Source organism: Leptinotarsa decemlineata, unplaced genomic scaffold, assembly GCF_025532065.1.
Source record: "Leptinotarsa decemlineata unplaced genomic scaffold, Ldec_3_MD MMD2_tig00078346_RagTag_RagTag, whole genome shotgun sequence".
NCBI classification, from domain to species: Eukaryota; Metazoa; Arthropoda; class Insecta; order Coleoptera; family Chrysomelidae; genus Leptinotarsa; species Leptinotarsa decemlineata.
In genome coordinates this window covers 4396414-4417325 of record NW_027412724.1, presented here as the reverse complement: position 1 = coordinate 4417325, position 20912 = coordinate 4396414, and the positions used below count along the sequence as shown (strand labels likewise).

Here is a 20912-nt window from a genome sequence, read left to right as displayed (position 1 = left end):
AATAATGAATAATTCAATTAAACGACATAAAATTTAAAGCATTCAATTGACAATATTCACGTAAAAATGGTTGGGGATGTTTCTGGTATTTGCTGTAGTTTTATTATTGGCAACACTGATATTCGACAAATTCAAATGTTAAGAAGAAAAAGACATGTTAAAACTTTGAATTTTACCGCGTTTGAATAATTTAGCATTTTGTTCATATTGCATCTATATCTAATGCATGTGAAAGCTTTCATTGTCACTGCGGCTTTCACATCTGCATTCACATTACACTGGTTCCGTCTTCATTGTAATGTATGAAAATACGATGAACCTTCCCCACGCCCATTCGCACCCACTCATTCCGAGTGGGCCACAACTTGCTGCTGGGCACTTCAGCAAGGTTAACATCTGACCTCCTGCGGTCGAAAGTCTGCCTTCAAGTGCTTTTACTTTCGTTATCTGTTGATTTTTGTTTGTCGTGATTTTACTGTATGTAACGTTGGCGTGGCAGTCCCCTTAACCTAATCGGAGACAAGTGAAAATATAAATAATAAAAAGTCCATATATTAATAATTTCATAACCTTATTCTTCTTCTTAATATTATCGTCAAATTTCAGTTTTATCAATCATAAAACGCGTAAAACATAAGCAACCATTTTTACGCGAATATGGTCAATGGACAATATCCGGTCTCGATTTGAGTTTGGTGTCATCAGCGGTTAACGTAAAACTGACGAATATTTGTAACTGTTTTGATATCTAGCAATATATTCCTTTCAATAATCATTAAGTCAACAATGGTATTCAGAAACACATCATAATAAATTGCTGTAGTTTTACATTAACCTCTGAAGATATTAAATGCCAATGGACGATTCCAGTTTCCAGTACCCCTATTCAGTGTTGCCTCTATAAAATTTTCGGGTCTAAATCGACTGACATTTTCTAGGCTTTTTTTGGAATAATTCAAAGTCGGAACAGATAGAATTTGTAATTTTATAGATTCCTGGATGTTCCTGGATATATGAATCGAAGTATTAGAGTTGGTATGAACAAAAATAAAAAATACTAGGGAATTTTACTTTTTAGGCTGTTCAATTGTTCGAAACCTGTCACCTATATATGTTTACCTGTTGTCACAAACATAGCATTTCAGTGTTCAGTTTGTGTTTGCCGAGTAGTTACGTTTTGATAGTGTATTCTGTAGGTGTTGTATGATATCTTTTTCCATACCATTATTAATACCAAAGGATGTTCCAGGTGCTCTATTGAAAGACAATTTATTGATTGGAGACCATTCAGTTGTAGAACTCCAAAGATGGTTAGACTTTTTCTATCAGAACGATCCTGTTCTACTGAATACAATAAACAATAAGTGAATACAACAATAAAATTTCATATGGTATATGACATGTGACAGTAAAATGACAGAATTACCACTATTGAACAACGTACAAACTTAAAATTCCCTAGGATTTTTTTTTGTCCATATCAACTTTAATACTTCGATTCATATATCCGGGAACATCCAGAAATCTATAAAATTACAAATTCTATCTGTTCCGACTTTGAATTATTTCCAAAAAGGCCTAGAAAATGTCAGTCGATTTAGACCCGAAAATTTTATAGGGGCAACACTGAATAGGGGTACTGGAATCGTCCATTGAAAACGCCTCACCTCATTTGGAGCACACTTGTTTTTTCTGAGTTGGCTCCTTTGTGTATTAGTCATTGATGTCAGTTGTCATGTTAATTATTCGTGACTTTACTTTAACTAATCATCAGGAGAAATGAATGTAAAATGGATGCAAATAAAACTCACACTAGTGACAAATTCACAAAGTAGTAAATCTAGCAAAAATACATGTGTTACAAGCAAAATCTTTTTTGATATGGAGGATCAAATGAATACAATGAAAACGACTTTCAAACAGCAAATGAAACTCAAAAATGCACATTACAAGCATGATCATGACAACTGGCAATAATAATAAATTCATAGAGTAGCCAACATAAAAAAAAATGTTCTGCCAACGAAATACTCATCCATCCAAATCGATAAAAGAAACTTTATTGGAGAAATGTTCAGCACTTCCTATTGTTTTGATTAAGGATAATAAGGGGATGGATGGATGATCGTTTTAACATTTCAACAAAAAATAGTTTTAAATTTTCATTTAGAGAAACTACAAGTAAGAGCAGAAAAAAATAATCGACGGATTGTACATGTATTTATTATCACAAAAAGAGCAAGTTATGTAATGTTTATATTATAGGAAACAAATTAAATCACCTAAAAGTTATTAATCGATTTAGCAAAGGATAACCTTATTAAGTGATGCGATCCCATGGTTGCCAACTGCGGTAAAATAATGACATTTGACATTTACTAATGAATAAATTACCTATCAAAAATGAAAATGAAGAGTTCCTTCTGCATTTTAATTTTTGGGACATAATTGGGACAGACCATCTTATATTTCTTCATAGCTGATTCTTCATTCTGGAGCCTCACTTCATATAGGATGACTGGAAATCTCTTTTCGGCCGTGTTATGGAAATCAGTTTCTCATTCACCAAAAAAGAAAATGCAGAAGGAACTCTTCATTTTCATTTTTGATAGGTTATTTATTCATTAGCAAATGTCGAATTGTCAAATATCATTATTTTACCGCAGTTGGCAACTCAATTGGATGAAATTGGTCATTAATGACGTTTCATTCTACACTATTGGCCACCAATAATATATTAATGTGATGCAAATGTGAGAAAAGTAAAGATAGTACAAAATGAATCATATTCCCGAATAGAATTTGCACTTGCGCCTTTTTTTCCCCTCAGCTCTATGGATACATTGATGAAAATCAAAACAATTTCGTTTTTGTAATCGAGTTCATGAAAAAAAATTACGAACTAATTGCTTAGCGTGAACAGAAAAAATCGGAATATGAGCGATTTTGAAGTTAAAAATTATGGCATGAGATTATTGGAAATTTTCGGAACGGTAATGAAGACTTCGGGAAATTTAAATCAAACCTGTTGGCCATACTGGCAACACAACATAAAATGTGGATAGTCAGATATCTCTGCCTGCGGGTAGGATGTAGGATGTCTCATTTCATGAAGTAGTGCTAACGGGATCGTAGAGCTATGGTTTAACTCTGTATATAAACACAACGCTTATATTTCCATACTTACTTCCATACTTCCATATAAGATGGAATAGACCCTTTAGTAGCTTTATATGATTACATTAAGATTGACACAAATAATGAAATTCGAAGAATTTACCATTATGTGTTCGAATGGAATAAATGAGTAATGAAGTCCGGTATAGATAAAAGGCATGCGAAGAGAAGAGTTTTCAACTTTCGTTCTGTTCCATTTTCATAGGAAATGGATCCGGATTTGGATTTATAAATGGAATATCCTGTATAATTTAATATTTTTTGTTTTTAAAAACTAACAAAATTTACAAATAACTCATCGATGCACTCAAATTATTTGAAAGTATAATAACTGAATTTATTGAAAATTTCACAGTTGATTATTTTCAAAGTGTATTCTTTCTTGCCCAACACACATTTTAGTTTGTTCAATAGGTACCGTTTGTAACATTTGAGACGTTATGAGTCTAAATGTCCGTAGAATTCTTTGTTTCTTCTCAAATTTGTTGATACACGGTTATTTGGAAATGCCATCAATGCCCCTGTAATTTTAATCAGCACCATTCCTTTCCCGATTTGGCAAACATTCCATAGTTCTCCATGTTTGTAATGAGTGATATGCATAAAAAACTGAATTCTTCTGTAATCATATATAATTATTATTTTTGGGAAAGAAAGGTTTTTGCTTTCTACATAATATAATATATTGTGTAGAAATCCTGTAAATGTTGTTTGATGCAATTCCATAACGGATGTTTGGAATACAAATTGAATAGAAAAAAGTGTTTTTTGTATAAATCAATGTTCATATTATAAAAGTAGTAGGTAGTTCCGATCGTATTTTTTCTTTCGTCTAATTCAATGTTTACATGAAAGCAGTTATTTTGAGAGAGCTTTTTTTCCAGTTCTTTGCATAATCTACAGAGTTTATTTTGAAAATAATTGCTTGGAAAATTCCCACATTTTTTATATAAAGATGAAGAAGTAGAAAGCCAAAACATTTCTTTTCCAAAAATTGATCTCTCCTAAAATATACCCCTTTCAATTTAATATTTTTGATATTCATCATGTATTATGTAACTCGATAAGCCTTCTACTGTTCTTTGAGAACAGTTAACACAATTCATGATGAAACTAAAAGACAGAGCACGTAATGAATTCAATAAAACGGCTAGAATTGGAGACTAGAACTACTATAAAAGCTTTCGAAACTTCACAATTTATAGAGAAAAAAAGGTGTATTCAGTTGAAAGTTTGGAACGTTAAAAAAGTAGACCTCGCACAAGTTTCGAATTTTGAGGTTTGTCGTTCATAAGGCAGCGACAACTGATTCACGAAAAAACAGACAGACATTAACAAATTTAGAATGTATCCCAGTAAATATTAGACATCAGTAGTAACACTCGTCCTACAATTATTTCAGATAATTTGGGCTATGTGAAAAACATCGATCATAACTTTATAGGCTGGGTCGAATTTGCTCAAGATATTGATAATAGTGCTAGTATATTACCATGAAGGACATATCAAAAACACTATTAACAAACTTTTTGAATTATCTTTGATCTCAAGAGATATCAACAAATACGTTCCTCAAATCAAGAGATAAGCTATTGGTCGACAATCTTTTGGACTTCTTAGTACTTTGAGAAAAATAGATATTTTTTACATCCACATCCCCACTTGGCAAAGTAGTTTAAGAGAGCCCAATGAAGAAATGGTTCGGAGTCGAGACCTCTTGATGGTCAAAAGTCTACTGGCACGTGAGTCTGTGGTATGAAGTTGAGAATACCTACCTCGGTGAAAATACTTTTTTCATATTTTTTTTCATTGATTAGATCAGTCTTTCCCAGGATCCCTCCACGTTACATGCCCAAGCGGTATTCCAAAACTATTTGATAGATTTCAAAGAACAGAATTTCACAATTTCAATTTGGTTAAGGGCTTCAAATTTACAAAGTTTCCTTTTGGCTCATATATCGTTGTCACTATATACTATATACACTCGTGGGAATCCTCTCTAATGATGGAAATTGACGAAAAACGTGAATGAAACCACCTGTGCCAACATTTGCATTTTCCAGGTGACTTTTTTCAACTTTGACTTCAAAAGGACCGAAATAGTTAAATCCAGATGAACGGTCTTATGGTTGGCTCCAATCGACAAGAAGAAAGTTGTCCCATAAGCGGAGTTTTGTTGCAAACATGTAAGATTTTTACATACCTGAAAATTTTCCCAACAAGATCTTATTGTTTGTCGTGCTCAAGTGATGCAAAATTTTCATTCAAAACTATTTCTTGTCCATGATGTATATGTATATGAAACAAAGAGTAGTGGGCCTAACATCGATCTTTGAAGTACCTCATTATTTATTTTAATGGTAGTCGATTTTCAGTTAATGGGTATGACACACTGAGAACGGCTCAACAGGTAATTTCCAAGCAGAGTTACCACGCTGCAGGCAAAACCCAGGTACTTCAGTATTGCCAGAAGTAGGGAATGGTTAATGTGTCCAGCAATACCAAAAGACAAAGTTTGTTTATGTTGACAGAACAATAAATCATCTACAACTTTCAGCTGTGGTTTACCCTGAACCCTGATTGACAGGTTGATCATATATTGAAATCGTTGAAGTAGTTACGCATCTACAAATTCAAAATGTTTTCAAATGTTTTGGATATAGCATTAGCTGTGCATTACTTTATCAATAAATAATTTGAAATTTTATTAGTAGCAGGAAAAATCAGTAAAGAGTATTTTTATATAAAAATATTTTTTCAAGCTCTTAGGTTATTTGATTTTACTTATGAATATTTATAGTAACAAATCATAAAATTGCCCACAAACATGCAAAAAAAGGTTCGATGAGTTCTACAAGAAAGTTGGGTATTTTGTTGAAAATTTAAACTTACGAGGTAAATTTACACTATTCCTAGAGTATTTTTCATAAGGAGCGACAAGATTGAATAACAAAATATTTATATTTTTTTTAATGCACAATATTTTGTTCTCGCCTCAAGGACCAGGATTCCAGATCCATAGTAAACCAATGGCCCTCGGTTAAAACACTAAACGTCTTCTTCAATCCTATTGTTTTCTTAGCGATCTGATAAAATGTAACGAAAAACCAAAACGACCATAGTAAAAAAGACAGTGAAAGTTGAAAGGAAATAATTTTTATTCGTTTTCAGATAAAAGAATTTTGAAATTGGCTATCCTACAGTGAAAAGTCAGTTTTCTCGGTATCATTTGATATATTCACAACCAAAATATCAAGAATAACAGAAGTTTCTATTTTGCGAAACTTGATAGAAATGATTCATTGTTTCGATGAACTGTTATCTTTTGAGTTCTTCAATATTTCAAACTCCCAGAATAAAACAGTGGACCACGGGAAACGACCATTAGTATTTAATTTTGCTACCCAGTATAACTCAATGCGGTCAACTGTGAATCATTCATAAGAAGCAATAAAGATAGTAGTAGAGTCCAGTTCAACTATATTAGTCACAATCTTCAAGAACGGCTCGGACGATTCATCTGGTCAACTGTACATGGTCATTCTATATAAAGACGTTGTAAATTAGATTATTTTAGTCAATATTATAACTGCTGAACAAGCACCACAAAAATCATGTTGAAATTATTGTTTGGCTGTTTTGTGATATTTTTTGTTATCGGCCATGTTCAAATGCATTCCTATCATTTGGGGGCATGTCCCAATATTGAGCCCGCGCAGGACTTTAATATGAACAGAGTAAGTGACAGTTTCAGTCTATTACAAGTACGATTATAATATTGACAAAATAATAAATCAGATATTCTTGAATATGAGAAGATATATCATGAATATGAGATGAAAAACCCAAGTAGATACCACTTTTTGTGGTATAACAACAATAAATTTAACGATTAAAGTAGGGCTGTATTTAGTGATTGTAATATTCGTATTAAATGTTGAAAAAGTCAAGGAGTTGGATTCTTCACATTGTTTGTTTGAAGGTGATTGACAATGTTTCGTGATGAATTTCACTAGTTCGGACTTCCATTGTCTACTATATAAAATGATTTTCAACTATTCTTTTTTTAATTATTCTTTTTTACTTGTTTCAGGGATTTCAAATCATTTTATATAGTAGACAATGGAAGTCCGAACTAGTGAAATTCTTCACATTGTTATTATATAGAGCACAAAATGTTTATTTAATGAATTAGTAAAATTTTTTGTTGTTTTTGATACATTTCAGTTAGTTTTTTTTTACCTCAATTCAGGTGAAATAAAATTAATTGTCATTACGTAGGTAGAAGTTGATAGGATCAAAATTGTTATTAAATAAAACAACAATTCAAGTAAAAATTTGTTAGTGAAAAAACGCTTGAGAAAGCGTATTGGGGTTGTTTGCGGTTTTGAATATTTCACAATAAATTGTTACTTGAACTTAAAGAGTGTTTAACAATAATTTGTTTATTCCCTTTTTATAGATAACAGTCTACAAACATGAGCAGTTCCAAGAAAGTAATTCACAGTCTAGGTAGAGAAATTATTAATAATGTTTATAAGTTTACACAAACTAAAAAAGATCGACAAACTCCAGCAATTCCTCTAAGCAATCTACAAGAGAGAGATTGTATAATAATAATAATTTAATTTCTACTAAGCCAATCTTCAATTCAGTCAGTGTGAACTTTATCTGAACTATTGTAGTTCTATTAAACGAATAGTTGAATCAATGTTTTCAGTTTCCACTTAAATATTTTTGTGTTTCTTTATGTACTCAAAAAGAGAGTGATTCTCATACCTTCACAGAAGTCACTGTCATGGCAATGGAATGATATAAAGGATGAAAATATTTCCAGGGCAAAATGAGCCTTTTTTATAAACATGGAATCAAAAGTGTACCTATACCTGACGTAGTTTGATTTTTTAAAGTTGTAAAAAATTTATTTTTGATTCTGCAATAATTTATTGTATCAACTTGGATGCCATTTTTGACAGTATGACAATATTAGTGTTTTAAAAAGCCTCGAGTTTCTTATTATCTGTCGACATAACAGAAACACTGCTCGCTCGACTGGGATCCATCTCAATTGCACCTCTTGTGTGAATTGGTATTATGAGACATTAATTTCTTGTTGTTGCCCTTCTCTCTGTTATGTCTAGGTACCTCAATTCATTTTAGGATTTCTTTTTCACTGCGAGTTTATGAATGACATCAAGCTATTACATCCTAATAAAAAGACACCTTATTTCGTGTAAATCTCGACCGGCCGGGGATTTCTACTGGCCTTTCAAACCATCAATTGGAAATGGAATTTTGTCAGACTCCACAAACTTCAATCTTCAGAAGTTGAAAATTGTGCGAGCTGAGGATTAACGAGATCATACCTTTCAACTCGTGATTCCTAGGACGACCGGGAATATTGCAACGGAAGTCAGTCCAAGAACCGCTTACCCATCCCAATGACACCCGTGTCCCAAGTTGCTTCACTCATATAAAAAATCGAGTGCTCACATTGATCAGTTTGCATCTCCATGACATACGTTGGTTACGGTCGGAAAAAATAATATTGATGAATCGATTACGTTCATCTGAACTCGCCAAGTAGAAATACACTCTGATGTCAGGATATTTTTGTTATCTTCATAATATCCCATAAACAACTTTGTGTAAATTGTTTTGCTACACGATATGAAGTCATGGTAGAGATAATATAGAAATAAATATATGATGAATATCTTCTATAAAGTCTATAAAACAATAAAGGCTGTTTTGACGCATAGACTAAAACATGAGAGATCGATTTTCTCACAGATTTTAGAAAACAAAGCTATAATTTTCGCTAGAAATATCCGCAAAACGGTGTTATTTCAATTCTAGGGCGATATACCGTTTTATTTAGAACAATGTGAAATTGATCAGTGATGTTTTCAAAAGGGTTAATCGTTGTGTACCTATTTGTAGAATTTTATTAATTCCAAAAGATTGGTAAAATTCCCAAAGAAAAAATTTCACATACCGAATTCAACTCGGTCAATGAGTTGACTGTTTATCTTTCTTATAGAGGCTAATTGTAGACGCCACGCTTGTTAAGAGAATAGCAACTAGGACTCTTCAAGGCCATTAGGTTAGGGCCACTAGGTGGCCCTACCCTAATGGGATACTACCCCTTTCCCTTCTGTGGTCACTCCTGGTGTATACTTTACGCCGTCTTTGACAGAATAGAAGTAGATTTGCAAGCCTATGCAGATGTCTGTGCCATCCTGGCTAGAACCTCTTCGAGATTGCTAGCCTGTATTAGCGTTCAAAGTACGTTGGACGTTGCTCACAGTTAGACCAGAGGCAGCAGATGCCCAGCAAAACTGTGATTATCTTCTTTACAAGGAAGAGAAATCGAGATGATTCAACTTCACTCTCCCTTAATGGTGGTGTTATTCCATAAGCAACGTCCCTAAGGACGTTTCGAAGGATTTGTGATAAATTTCGGGGCTTAGGCCCCCAAACAAATCCATTGGATATATGTGATGATTATTATCATAGCAATGATCACATTTCGAGCAATTTTTCTGATGACCGAATGCTTTACATCAAACGGCACAGGCTAAACTATCTAGTTTAGTCAGTACTTCATCGTCAGCGCCATAAACATCCTTCTAGACCTACCTCCTCCCTAAGTCTTCCTGGAGAGAGAGAGGCTAGATGTACTGCATATAGACTTGTGCATATTGCCAATTGCACAAAGGTACAAAGGTTCATGTGGAGCGTAGTAGACTCTTAGCTGACACTGAAAGTTAGAGCATTCTAGAAATGATCTGCAACATCATTATGGCTCTATCAACTACCATATACAGTCCTGCTCCCGAAGAGAGAGAGGGTTGAATCTTAAGGAAGGAAGAAATATTGAAATAAGATAGCTGTGGATTCACAGATGTATCAACAACACCAGGTTCTAGTGCATGTTTATACAGTCGCAGATCTAAGACGGAGACGTTAAACTGCTTAGGAACCTACGCAATCGTATTTCAAGAGGCAATTTTCGATAGTAGAATCCAACCTCGTACATAGATCGATAAAAAGTGGTCTTTAAAAGCTTTTGGATCCTACTCAGTAACATTTAAATTGGTGAAGGCGATGGCATCTCCCCTCACGAAAACGCCATTTATGGGATCATCAGAAGACTCAATTCTCTAATCATCGATAAACGAGGATCTCCAAGGTGATCAGTTGCAAAGCCAAGCTTCGACATCGCTTTCAGTGAAAGGCAGATGGATGGACTTGTGATCAAATTTGTGATCACGAGTCAATCTAAATTGGTATTACACCGCCAAAAATGACTCTGGATACCTGACCACATTGGATTGGAAGGTAACGAAGCTGCTGAAACCCTTACAAAGGAGGGATGCTGTAAGCGGTTTGACCTGTCATTGACATCGCTTCGCTTAAGGTTTTGACAAACAAACACCTAACACCTGGACTGCAAGAAGATTTTTCAATTTCTGTCAAAATCTATCAGGATCGGTCCATCCAAAGACATCTATACATCCTTCGAAGTACGATATTAAACAATTAAACTGCAGCAGGAATGTACTATGTTGTCTAACAGTACGACTGACAGGTCACTGTCGTCTGAATCATCATACGCAGAGACTTGGACTGTCGCAAGACAATGTGTGTCGTTTCTATTTGGAAAATCATGAAACAGCAGAACACATTTTTTGTGCCTGCCCTAAAGCCCAAGTCTCTGCATACGAGTATTAGGATTCAAACAGTGACCTGAAGAGAGAGCTGTTATACAACGTAGGTCATTACTGCTATAGTTCATGAGTCGCTCATAAACATACTTCATAGAATCTATGAATGCTCTGGACTGGAATAATACTGGCAGATTTTGTCAGAAGTCTGAACTCTTTTTGCAGTCAAGGTATTCAGTGTTTCATATACGAAAATAAGCTTTCACGGCCGAAGTTACGATTAGAGAACACAAAATCTAATCTGGTCGGTCATGATCGAATGGAACTTGTAGTACCAAACGTTTCGTCTACTACTGCTACATGCATCATCAGTGGTATAACACGTAAAATTTAATACTACAAGTTTCATTCTGCTTCGACCTCCTATCCCGGATTTTGTGTTCTGTATACAGTGTTTATTTGGAAAGGCGAAAGCAGTGCCAATGATGGGTTCTGGTCCGATGAGAGTCAAGAGCTTCCAAAGCCGCATTGTTGTCCAAGAATATGTTTATCGATTTATTTGAACTATTGTTCTTATTCCCGCACACAAATCAGTAGCATAGATTTCCGCTTGGAATACGGTCCTAAGAAGGTTGATTTATCTGTCCTGGACCTGCGATACCTGCACCAGAACATTAATGGGCTCTAGAGAATGTGTGCCAAAATATTTTAAATTTTCCATACATTTCTAGATAGGGTCTGGAAAAAATTATATGAGGAATTTATTGAATTTATTAAATATTGAATTTATCACAAGCCAGTTAGCTGTTACTGACACTGAACAAGTGTTCAGTTGCACAATTTATATAACGTAAAGGAGTAAATAGGAATATTCAGTCTAGAATCCAAAAAAATAGAAATTATATTTAAGAAAGATTCTATGTTTTCATTCCACTTCAAACGAATGTGATTTTTCATAATGAAAGACTGAGGCTTCATTACTATCAAAATGTTTCATATCCAGTTCTCTTTTCGTAAAACTAAATTGTTTTTTAGATGCTGGGTATTTGGTATGTTATCGAGAAAACTAGTACAGCTAGCAGTTGCATCGTTTATAATATTACAAAAACGGACGAGCCTGAAGAATACTCAATTGAGGAAATCAGTCAGCACTTTTTATTGGCATTGACTCCTCTCAAGCATGGCTACCACTATAGAGGAACCTTGACAGTTCCCGACAGTTCCGTTCCTGCGAAAATGAAAGTCAATTTTCCTTTGAGTAAGTACTTCCTTATGTTTTCGATCGATTTGTATGTGCATCACCCCAATTCTATGAGTGGGACTAAATTTTTCCTTGATTTAATTAAAAAAACAAAGATAGATGAAATAAGTTTTACTTTTCCAGTATATAAAAGAAACATTTGAAATGAATTTTTCATCGTATGAACTAATCTTTATTATGTTATTTCATTTTGGTTAGAATAACTCATGTAACATTGAAATTATTCGCGTGGTATAATGAATACCATTTCAAAACCCTTCCTTTGGCAGTATTTTTTTTCAAGAGATCTAACACTATTTACGCCTGGATCTGGTGTATCCATTCAATGAAATTTTTTAAGTACAGTCCAAGACATGTGAAGTCAAATTATCTATCGAAAGAATCTTTCGGAAAAGATTTTATTTTATTGACTCAGTGACATAAATTCTCTGTGACATAGAGACATCCGTGAAAACACTTGTGTGTTTCGTATTTCAGGTGTTGCTGGTTCATCCTCCTTCACGGTGTTCACTACTGATTATGATACATATGCTGGTATCTTCACTTGTCAGAAAATAACATTTTCCAATAGACAGTCTGCCACCATCCTATCCAGAACTAGATTTCTAGATAAGATGTACATTGACAAGGTGAGTTAAGTTTTAAATTTACCACAAGAGTTTTTTCATCGGTTTATGGACATGAATTGAATTGTAATACATTTGATGCAAGCAGAGCTTATGACTACTGGAAATTAATCGGGATACTGAGATGGTTCACTTCCTCTCAAATGATCCACCCGGTGCTAGTACTCCTAAACCGATCTGTCGGTGGTCATCCCGACCAAATGAAATCTTTTTCTACTTTTTATATATAGAAAGTTTTACTTCAGCTCTCTGCGCGGCTTTAGCTGAGTGAGCTGTTGTTTTTCCGTCGGGTATCTGCCACCGTACCTACTAAATAGTAGGTCCCACATGAGAGGCAAGTGTTTGGTATTTCCCCCAGAACTTGGACATGTCACATGCATCTCTCCACATATGTTCATTATTCTGACTCCCATCCCGGACTTTTATCTGCAGGTGGTGCAGTGGTATATCCTATTGAATCAACTGCAGTCAGAGCTTATAACTAGTTGAAATTAATTTCGTTTGATCGGGATATTCAGACGGTTCTCTCAGTCTGAAATGACCCATCCGGCACTGACGAGTAGCTGGTACCTCGAAAACGGTCTGTGGGTGGTCATCCTGAATAAATGAAATTAATTTCAGCTTTTCATATGTGAGAAGTTCCTTGCGACGAATCTTCCAAATAGAAGACATTGTACATGTGACTGATGGTTTTATTTCAGCTTTCTACGCGGCATTAGCTGGATTAGCCGTTGTTTTTTCGTCGGGTATCTGTCACACGTACCTACAAAATCATAGGTCTCATAGTTGAAGCTTTTGAGTAGGCAGATTGAGACCTTCGCAGAGACCAGCGACGATACCTGGGGATTAGGCAAATTGAGACCCCGGCATCGGACCCCAAAACTCCTACAGCGTGTCACTACCTGAGAAACAGGCAGATTGTTACCTCAGAGTAGTCATAGTTTCTCAAAAATGGCTACAAAGTTAAATCTGAATCATCGAACAAATGAAAACACCAGACGTGGTTTAACCAGGACTTCAGCTAATCAGATTGAACACCGCGGAAACATTTTCGAATATATATGTCCGAGATAGAATAGTTGGGTTTCCTTCGAGACAAGTCTTTTATAATGGTTATAAAACGTGTGAAGTTCATGATGGGCCAATTATATTTTTTATATTTTTGCTGTGGCGCTGGGCTTGAGCCTGAAGTGACACATCTGGTTACTAACGTAGCCACCCACGGACACGGACGAGTAAGAGTATGAATAGGTAAAGGGATTGGTTTCTGTTTTTGTTCAATGAACTTCACTGACAACTAACGAATCATACCGAATCTTCTGCAATCTTCAACTCGAGCGCTCATGTTGAAATTTCGGATCATAAGATATCTGAGCTAGATAATTTTTATCACCAACATGTATTGAGTTAACTTCTTCTTAGAATACAAGTTTTACATATTTGAAAAACCTTAAAAAAATGGGGATGATCGTAACTGAGTATATAATTGAATATGCTAATAAACTGAAGCAGTCCTAAGTAGGCCACACAATTATACTGCTTTCACATCTAAATTGTTGGAGGTCGATTTGTATAAAAGCATATCATACATAATCACGTTTCTGGAAGTTAGGGCAACTTTTCTAAAACTTTGTATCCACCTTTGAACTACTCTTCATAATTTTTGAATAAGTTTCAAAGCTCAAATTGAAGCTTATATACACACACATGCACTTGATTCTTTCAGAGAAGTATACGAGAATTACGCTTATTGGTGATCATTTGATACCGATTATATGTGATGCTTGATATTTCGTGGACCCGTTCGTAGTTTTTTCTGAACATGCCGTTTAAACAAAGCCAATTTCTCATAAATGGCATTAGAAAAAAAATCATTTGGACCCATCGATTTTTATTTCGATGGAAAAACTTTTGGCCCCATCGGCGAGGTGAAATCCGATCCTTGAATCTTATTTATGATCAGGGATCAAACGATATCTAATTTATCAGGGATCAAACGATATCTAATTTGGGAGGTCATCGTTTTTTCTTTCCAATGCTTTCGACTTTTTGGAACTTGACGCAGTGGATATCGAAAACAACATTGAAATTTTTAGCAAGTTAACATGAAGGAAGTTAGCTTTTATTCAGTTTTAGACCTTACAAAAAGGGAATATTGAAATTCAAAATGTGCCCACTATTTTTCAAAATATTCACCTCCTTCTTCTATACAGTGATAAACGTTTTGTTCATAGCGCTCTGGGACGTTTTGAAGCAAAATCTTCTACAGATGCTGGTTGAGTGTTAAAGATTGTCGTTTTCGACTAACCTCACCAAAAACAGATTCAAAGATTGCGATGCACTCCACTAATCTTCTTCGGCCCTTTTCATTCAAATAGTCACGAACATCAAGGGTATAGTGGGAAGGTGCTCCATTTTTCCAGAAAGTGTGGTAATGCAGGACCGACAGTGCCTTGTAACAATTGCAAGTACATTTTTTCTGTAAGATTTCCTGGTAGAAAAAAAAGACCAACAACTCGGTGTTGAGGATGAACTTCACGGAGTCAGTGTGGATTTCAATCGGACCAATACCGAGACGTTTAACAATCCCATTTGGGGCGGTAGCCGGTTGGGTTGACGTGGGTGGTTTACTCCACTCACTCATTCGACCGCTGTGTGAACCGGTGATCCGAGCCGCAAGGCCGGGCGATAGATTTTCACTTCCTATCGTCCAACCCGTTTGAAGGTAAGACCTCGTTAGTCTTTAGCTCACACAAGTATCGATTTTTGAGAATTGTCGTTCCTAGGGGTGCGACAGCTGGTTAACAGAAAAAAGATTTTTTAACAGATTTACTAAAGAAGAAAGCTGATCACAAGGTGAATTTTATAGGGATGGAGTTATTTCATGACCTTAATGAAATTATTTATGAGTCAAAAAATTAGAAATATATCTCAGTCGTGGTTTTACCTTCAAATAAAATAATTTCCAATTGGATTTCTCTTGGACGATTGCTTATGGAAGCAATAAAAGTATCAAAATGCACTGGACTTGACTATTGATGTTGGAGATGATACAATCATAAAACTTATCTTCATGCCATCAATTCCAGGATAAGTCCCAGGATACACAGGTCTTCAGAACCGTCTTAACAGCCAAAATTATTTATATCGGTAATTAAACATTTTCTTTGTGATAGAGATAAAAAGCCGTGTGATGTTGTGTAGGCTTTATATAAAAGAACTCTCGCGTGACCAATCGAAATCCAAATCAAAAAAAAAATATAAAACATGTTTTTGCATTGCATTTCATTAGTTGGGACTTCCATTGTCTAATATGAAATAAATTGATTTGAAATCCCTGAAATAATCTGTAAAAAATTGAAAAAATTTAAAAAAATTAGCTGAAAAAATATCAATTATTTTGAGCAAAAAAACTTGAATTACAATGAGATAAAATACAAGTACCAACCAAAAAACAACGAAAAAATTGAATTAACAATACGAAATGAAAAAAAAATTGATAACAAGAAATGAAAATTACAAATTAAAAGATTCCCAACCAAGTTACTTTCGATTGTTAGTATCCACAATTGTCTTCGGGTGATAAATGGACCTATTCCTCCGAGATCTGACTATTTATAGGTCATTCGAGTGCTTTCACCTATCCCCTCTTCCCTCTCTCCGCTTCATCGGTTTTAGCAGAAGCTGACCGTTTGACGGAAGTTGGTCGTGTTCCGCTTGATTAGATGTTTCCATATGTTGCGTATCTCTACGCTAGCTTGACTAAATGCGTTGTTGGACAACATATATGCGGCTTTTTTTAATTTTCTCCTAAGCCAGTGTTCCTCCTTGTGGACGATTTCAGCTTGAGTCCACTCGCAGGATATCCGGAAAACGCAATTCTTGAAATCGCAGTCCGCGTTTGGTGGTCTGGTTTTCGTGAGGCTGCTACGGATAGTGTTCCCAGATCTGAAACAGGTTCTGATGTTATACTTGGACCCAATCCTTCTTATCCATTCCGACAATCCTCTGATGTAGGGAAGTACAAGTACTGGTTGTGGTGGCTTCTCTTCTTTGTGTATTTATTGATGTCTTCTAGCTAAAGCTTGTCCCACCATCACTTTGGAGTAACTATTTCCTTGAAGGTAATTTTTGATGATGTCTAGTTCCTTTTCGAAACCTTCTTTTGTATTACAGAGCCCGAAAGTACGGTCTATTAGTGTATTGATGATTCATCTCTTAGTCGATTGATGGTGGTTGGGTTCCTGGTTCAGATACTGTCCTGTGTGAGTCGGTTTTCGATATACGATTGGTGTCGGTCCTCTTCACCAATACGTATAAGAATGGCAATTCGTTATGGACTCCCTTCTTGATTGTGAAATTGATGTAAAGGCTTACGTTGTTGATGTGCTTCAGGAAAGTGTCTAGTTCTTCTTTCCCATGGTTCCATATTATGAAGGTGTCGTCCACGTATCTCAACTAGACTCGGGGCTTCTTGTGGGCTTGTGGGCTTCTTCAATGGCCAGAGTTTCAAACCACTCCATATATATATATATATATATATATATATATATTGGTTGTGGAATTGGCCGCGGTGGTAGTGCGCTACGGAAGACCGTAGGTTCGAATCCCGTCTCGACCAGATATTTTTCTCGAAACAATTTATCTGGTTCAAGCTGGAATGATTCTGTAATCGTGTTAGGAATTACACGTTGAAAGGTAACACCTTGTTAGTCCTTAGCTTGCACAAGTTTCTCAACTTTTGAGAGTTGTCGTTCGTATGGGGGCGACAGCTGATTAACGGAAAAACATATTTTTAAACAGATATATATGTTTATTTGGTGTAGAGGCTTTACACGTCGTAACTGATCAGTTGATACTGCTCTTTGACTTCGATTGCCCCTAGTAGTTCAACAAACAATGCCTTGAATTTTTCACAAAAGATGATGTTTTTCCTTGCAGTGGTGTTATTATTGGTAGTAAATGAATTCGTCCGAACGCCGTTCGTACTAAATCGAGCGATGCACATATTCCATTGCCATTCGTCCGGATTCGGCGAGATGGTTATTTGGAGCGGGTTTTTTAAATTACTCTGATGAAGAATTGATTCATCGTCGTATCAAGCGCAGGCGATATCGACGAAGGCGATAAATGTAGGTGAATCTCATTTACGAAAAAAGAAAGGAGTTCGGTGAATTTTCTCATTAGTGGCATGATCTTCAAATCGACGATGACCACCCTTTTCTTATTTTTGAATGAAAAAGGACACATTTCAATACATTATTGTAACTACTTTCGCACTAGATTGCAATCAAATCCCAGCAAAACGGGATCGGTTCGCAACTTGCATCAAGTCGGACGAAAACTGATGAACGATACGGTCCAAGTGGACATGGTCCCCTACCGATCCATGTATATGGATCGTTCGTGCGTTGTCGTGCGAATTCTGACGAATTGATTTCGCATCTTATTAGAGTTGCCAACCGTAGCGGAATTCCGCTACCGTGGCGGAATTTACTCGACGGTAGCGGTGTAGCGGATTTGAACATAAAGAAGCGGAATTTTCTACAAATAATCAATATTGAAAAAAATATGGAAGAAGAAGAAGTGGCAGTACACAGCACTCGAAGCTGACAGCTGACAATTGAATAATTGAATGCATAGTCAATACTTTATGGTCTTAGTAGCTGAGGCCATTACATGATGAAAGATAAGAAGAATAATTTTGATATTTTCATTACTATCATAAACTATATTTATAATCTCCAATATCTTGGAACTGAAAGTCTCGAGTATTATGAATTATGTGGAACAAATTTTGGTGGAAATGGAAGATAGTTCATCTGATTGTAGCTCGAGCGAAAGAGCTGCCGCAGTTGAAATTGACGGGAACGGGACATGTTCAAAAAAATACAAAAGTCTCGAAAACAAACTTTTTCTCAACATCGGTTGTTTGATTCCAACTTGAAAGGATGAGTTAGACCTGTCGCGAATGATCGTTCAAGAGCTGATTCCTGACATTAGTGACAGTTCAGTTTTGTGGTATCTAAACGGTACACAAATTGTAAGTTCTGTGGTATTTAATTCGGAAAGGGCACATGCGCGAACTGATTTCGTCAGATATACAAGCGTAGCGGAATATAAAGCAGCGTAGCGAAATTTTGATTCATGTGTAGCGACTTTATAGTTCGTCCAGTTGGCAACACTGCATCTTATTGAAGCTTTCCGCTCTCAGTGGACGAGAGGCCTCAATCGCTCGCCAACTCCTAACTTTAAAAGCACCTGTTAAAAAAACAATTCTTATGAAATAGGGGTGATGAACTGTTCAAACGAATGGGATTTGTAAATCGACAATGGCCGATAAAGCTCCCTTTAGATATATGACCCATTAGTTCTCTATAAATTTGAATTAATTGAAACAGAACGTATCAGCATTACCTATTCTGCTACAAATGGAAAAGTAGTTTTTCCCCGTAACAAACTGTTCTGTAGTATTAGCGCACCTGTTATTTTCATAATAAAGTTCAATTAATTTTAGGTACTCTTTCTCCAATTGAATAAACCAATCTGAGCAAAATAAGTAGTCGAAATAGTTACGGTCAAAATCTTTGAGATATTAAATGTAGAAAAATTGGTAAAAACTGTAATTCGTTTTTTATTACCAGCATCGAACTTCAAAGTAGATACTAAATTGTAAGGCCAGTTCAGTAAGGTGATTCTTGAAATTAGGTGAAAACACACCGAAAAATTAGTATTAGAAGTGAAAAAACTCTTCGAGTTCATTTATTGCCAGACTTTTTAATGATGTTTTGTTCTGGGAAACTATTGCTCAAATTCAAAAAGTAGGAAGCGTTGAAGAGAGAAATCGAAGACCTTTACCCCTAATTCAATTCAAGATTTGAGAATTGAATTTCACCCCGCCGAGGGGGTACAAGTGAGAAAGTTGGTAATAGACGCGAAAAAATAGAGATAGAAATCGATTTTTTCCAATGCTATTTCACAAGACACAGGTCTTGTTTCGTTTCAGTGGCTCACCTTGTATCATATTATTATTATTGTTTACCGTGACTTCTTTTTGTTCTGTATTTCTGCCAATTCTAACAAAGGAGTCATGAAAAGAAATAACTTATATCAGATTTATTTTTCATTACTTATGTATTTATTATTTATTTCAGATCAGGAATAGGCTAGTATCTTCCCAAATCGACCCCTTCGACCTGTCTATCATCAAACAAAATGACTGCCCCAAGGACCTCAATCAGGGCTACAACATCAATATCAACGACGAAACCATTTCGGCCCACGCTGCGGCCGAAGTCATAAGAAAGGCTGGAGATAAAGTTGGGGATGGAGTTGAGTACTTGTCAGGCAAAGCTAAAGAAGTCTACAACAAAGTAGCTGATAACAAAAATGAGGAAGCTGCCAGAATTGAAAACCACACGATACCCCCAGAAAGTGAATGGTTACCATGATGAAATGCGAAAAGAACTATATATAAGTGTTGACAATAAATGAAATATAATTCGTAACATAACCCTATTTTTGTCGACAGTATTCTGTTATGAAATGTGAAGTGTAAATAACACCGAAATAATATTTTCTAAATTTTTTCTTTCCACTACGAGTGTTCGCCATATCCATTTTTTGTAATAATATGTTCCAAGTTATTACCTTGGGATGCGAATGGGCCACTTTCTCTTTAAACATTTTTTGTCTCTAACAACTAATTGAAAGAAAAAGTTTGATGTATAAATCAGCTATAAAATTAGTTGAATACCTTATTTTAGCTATACTGATTTTCAAATAAAATTGATCAAAAAAACATTTTTATGGTTTTTTTTGTGGGGAAAACAACAGTTTCTTCAAAACCGTAGGAATGCCGAAAATTCAAAAAAATACTGAGTCGTAGAATATACACCGTGTCCAAGATACCATAGGATTTTCCGAATCGGTGAAAGATAGTGATTAAATATAGAAATGCATTTGAATATATATCTAGCTACACAAAAGTACATAGTCCTACGAACTATGATGCATTTGTATATAGAATGACAGTAATTTTTGAATGTATTTATAGAAACACCAAAAAAGTTCAAATCAGCATTGTTTGCCAGTCTCGAAAGTCTTGACAATGGACTGTTATATAAATAATTTGTGTGGTGAAGATTTTCAGGGAAAGCAATTTTGTCATCCCTATAG

General features: G+C 35.4%; 1 protein-coding gene across 1 annotated transcript; it reads left to right on the top strand.

Moving 5' to 3' along the window:
- Nucleotides 1-6736: 6736 nt before the first annotated feature.
- Nucleotides 6737-20537, top strand: LOC111510340 (apolipoprotein D). Its single transcript, XM_074185825.1, has 4 exons — nucleotides 6737-6914; nucleotides 11883-12105; nucleotides 12586-12737; nucleotides 19889-20537. The coding sequence occupies exons 1-4, from the start codon at nucleotides 6792-6794 to the stop codon at nucleotides 20183-20185; spliced, it is 795 nt and encodes a 264-aa protein (XP_074041926.1). The 5' UTR covers nucleotides 6737-6791; the 3' UTR covers nucleotides 20186-20537.
- Nucleotides 20538-20912: the final 375 nt, after the last annotated feature.

What these genes read in the sequence shown, in the direction of transcription:
- LOC111510340 (XM_074185825.1), top strand. Translation starts at nt 6,792, where the DNA reads ATGTTGAAATTATTGTTTGGCTGTTTTGTGATATTTTTTGTTATCGGC. An exon ending in GAAAGTCAATTTTCCTTTGA is followed by an intron (nt 12,106 to 12,585) that starts GTAAGTACTTCC and finishes TTCGTATTTCAG; the next exon opens with GTGTTGCTGGTTCATCCTCC. An exon ending in ATAAGATGTACATTGACAAG is followed by an intron (nt 12,738 to 19,888) that starts GTGAGTTAAGTT and finishes TATTTATTTCAG; the next exon opens with ATCAGGAATAGGCTAGTATC.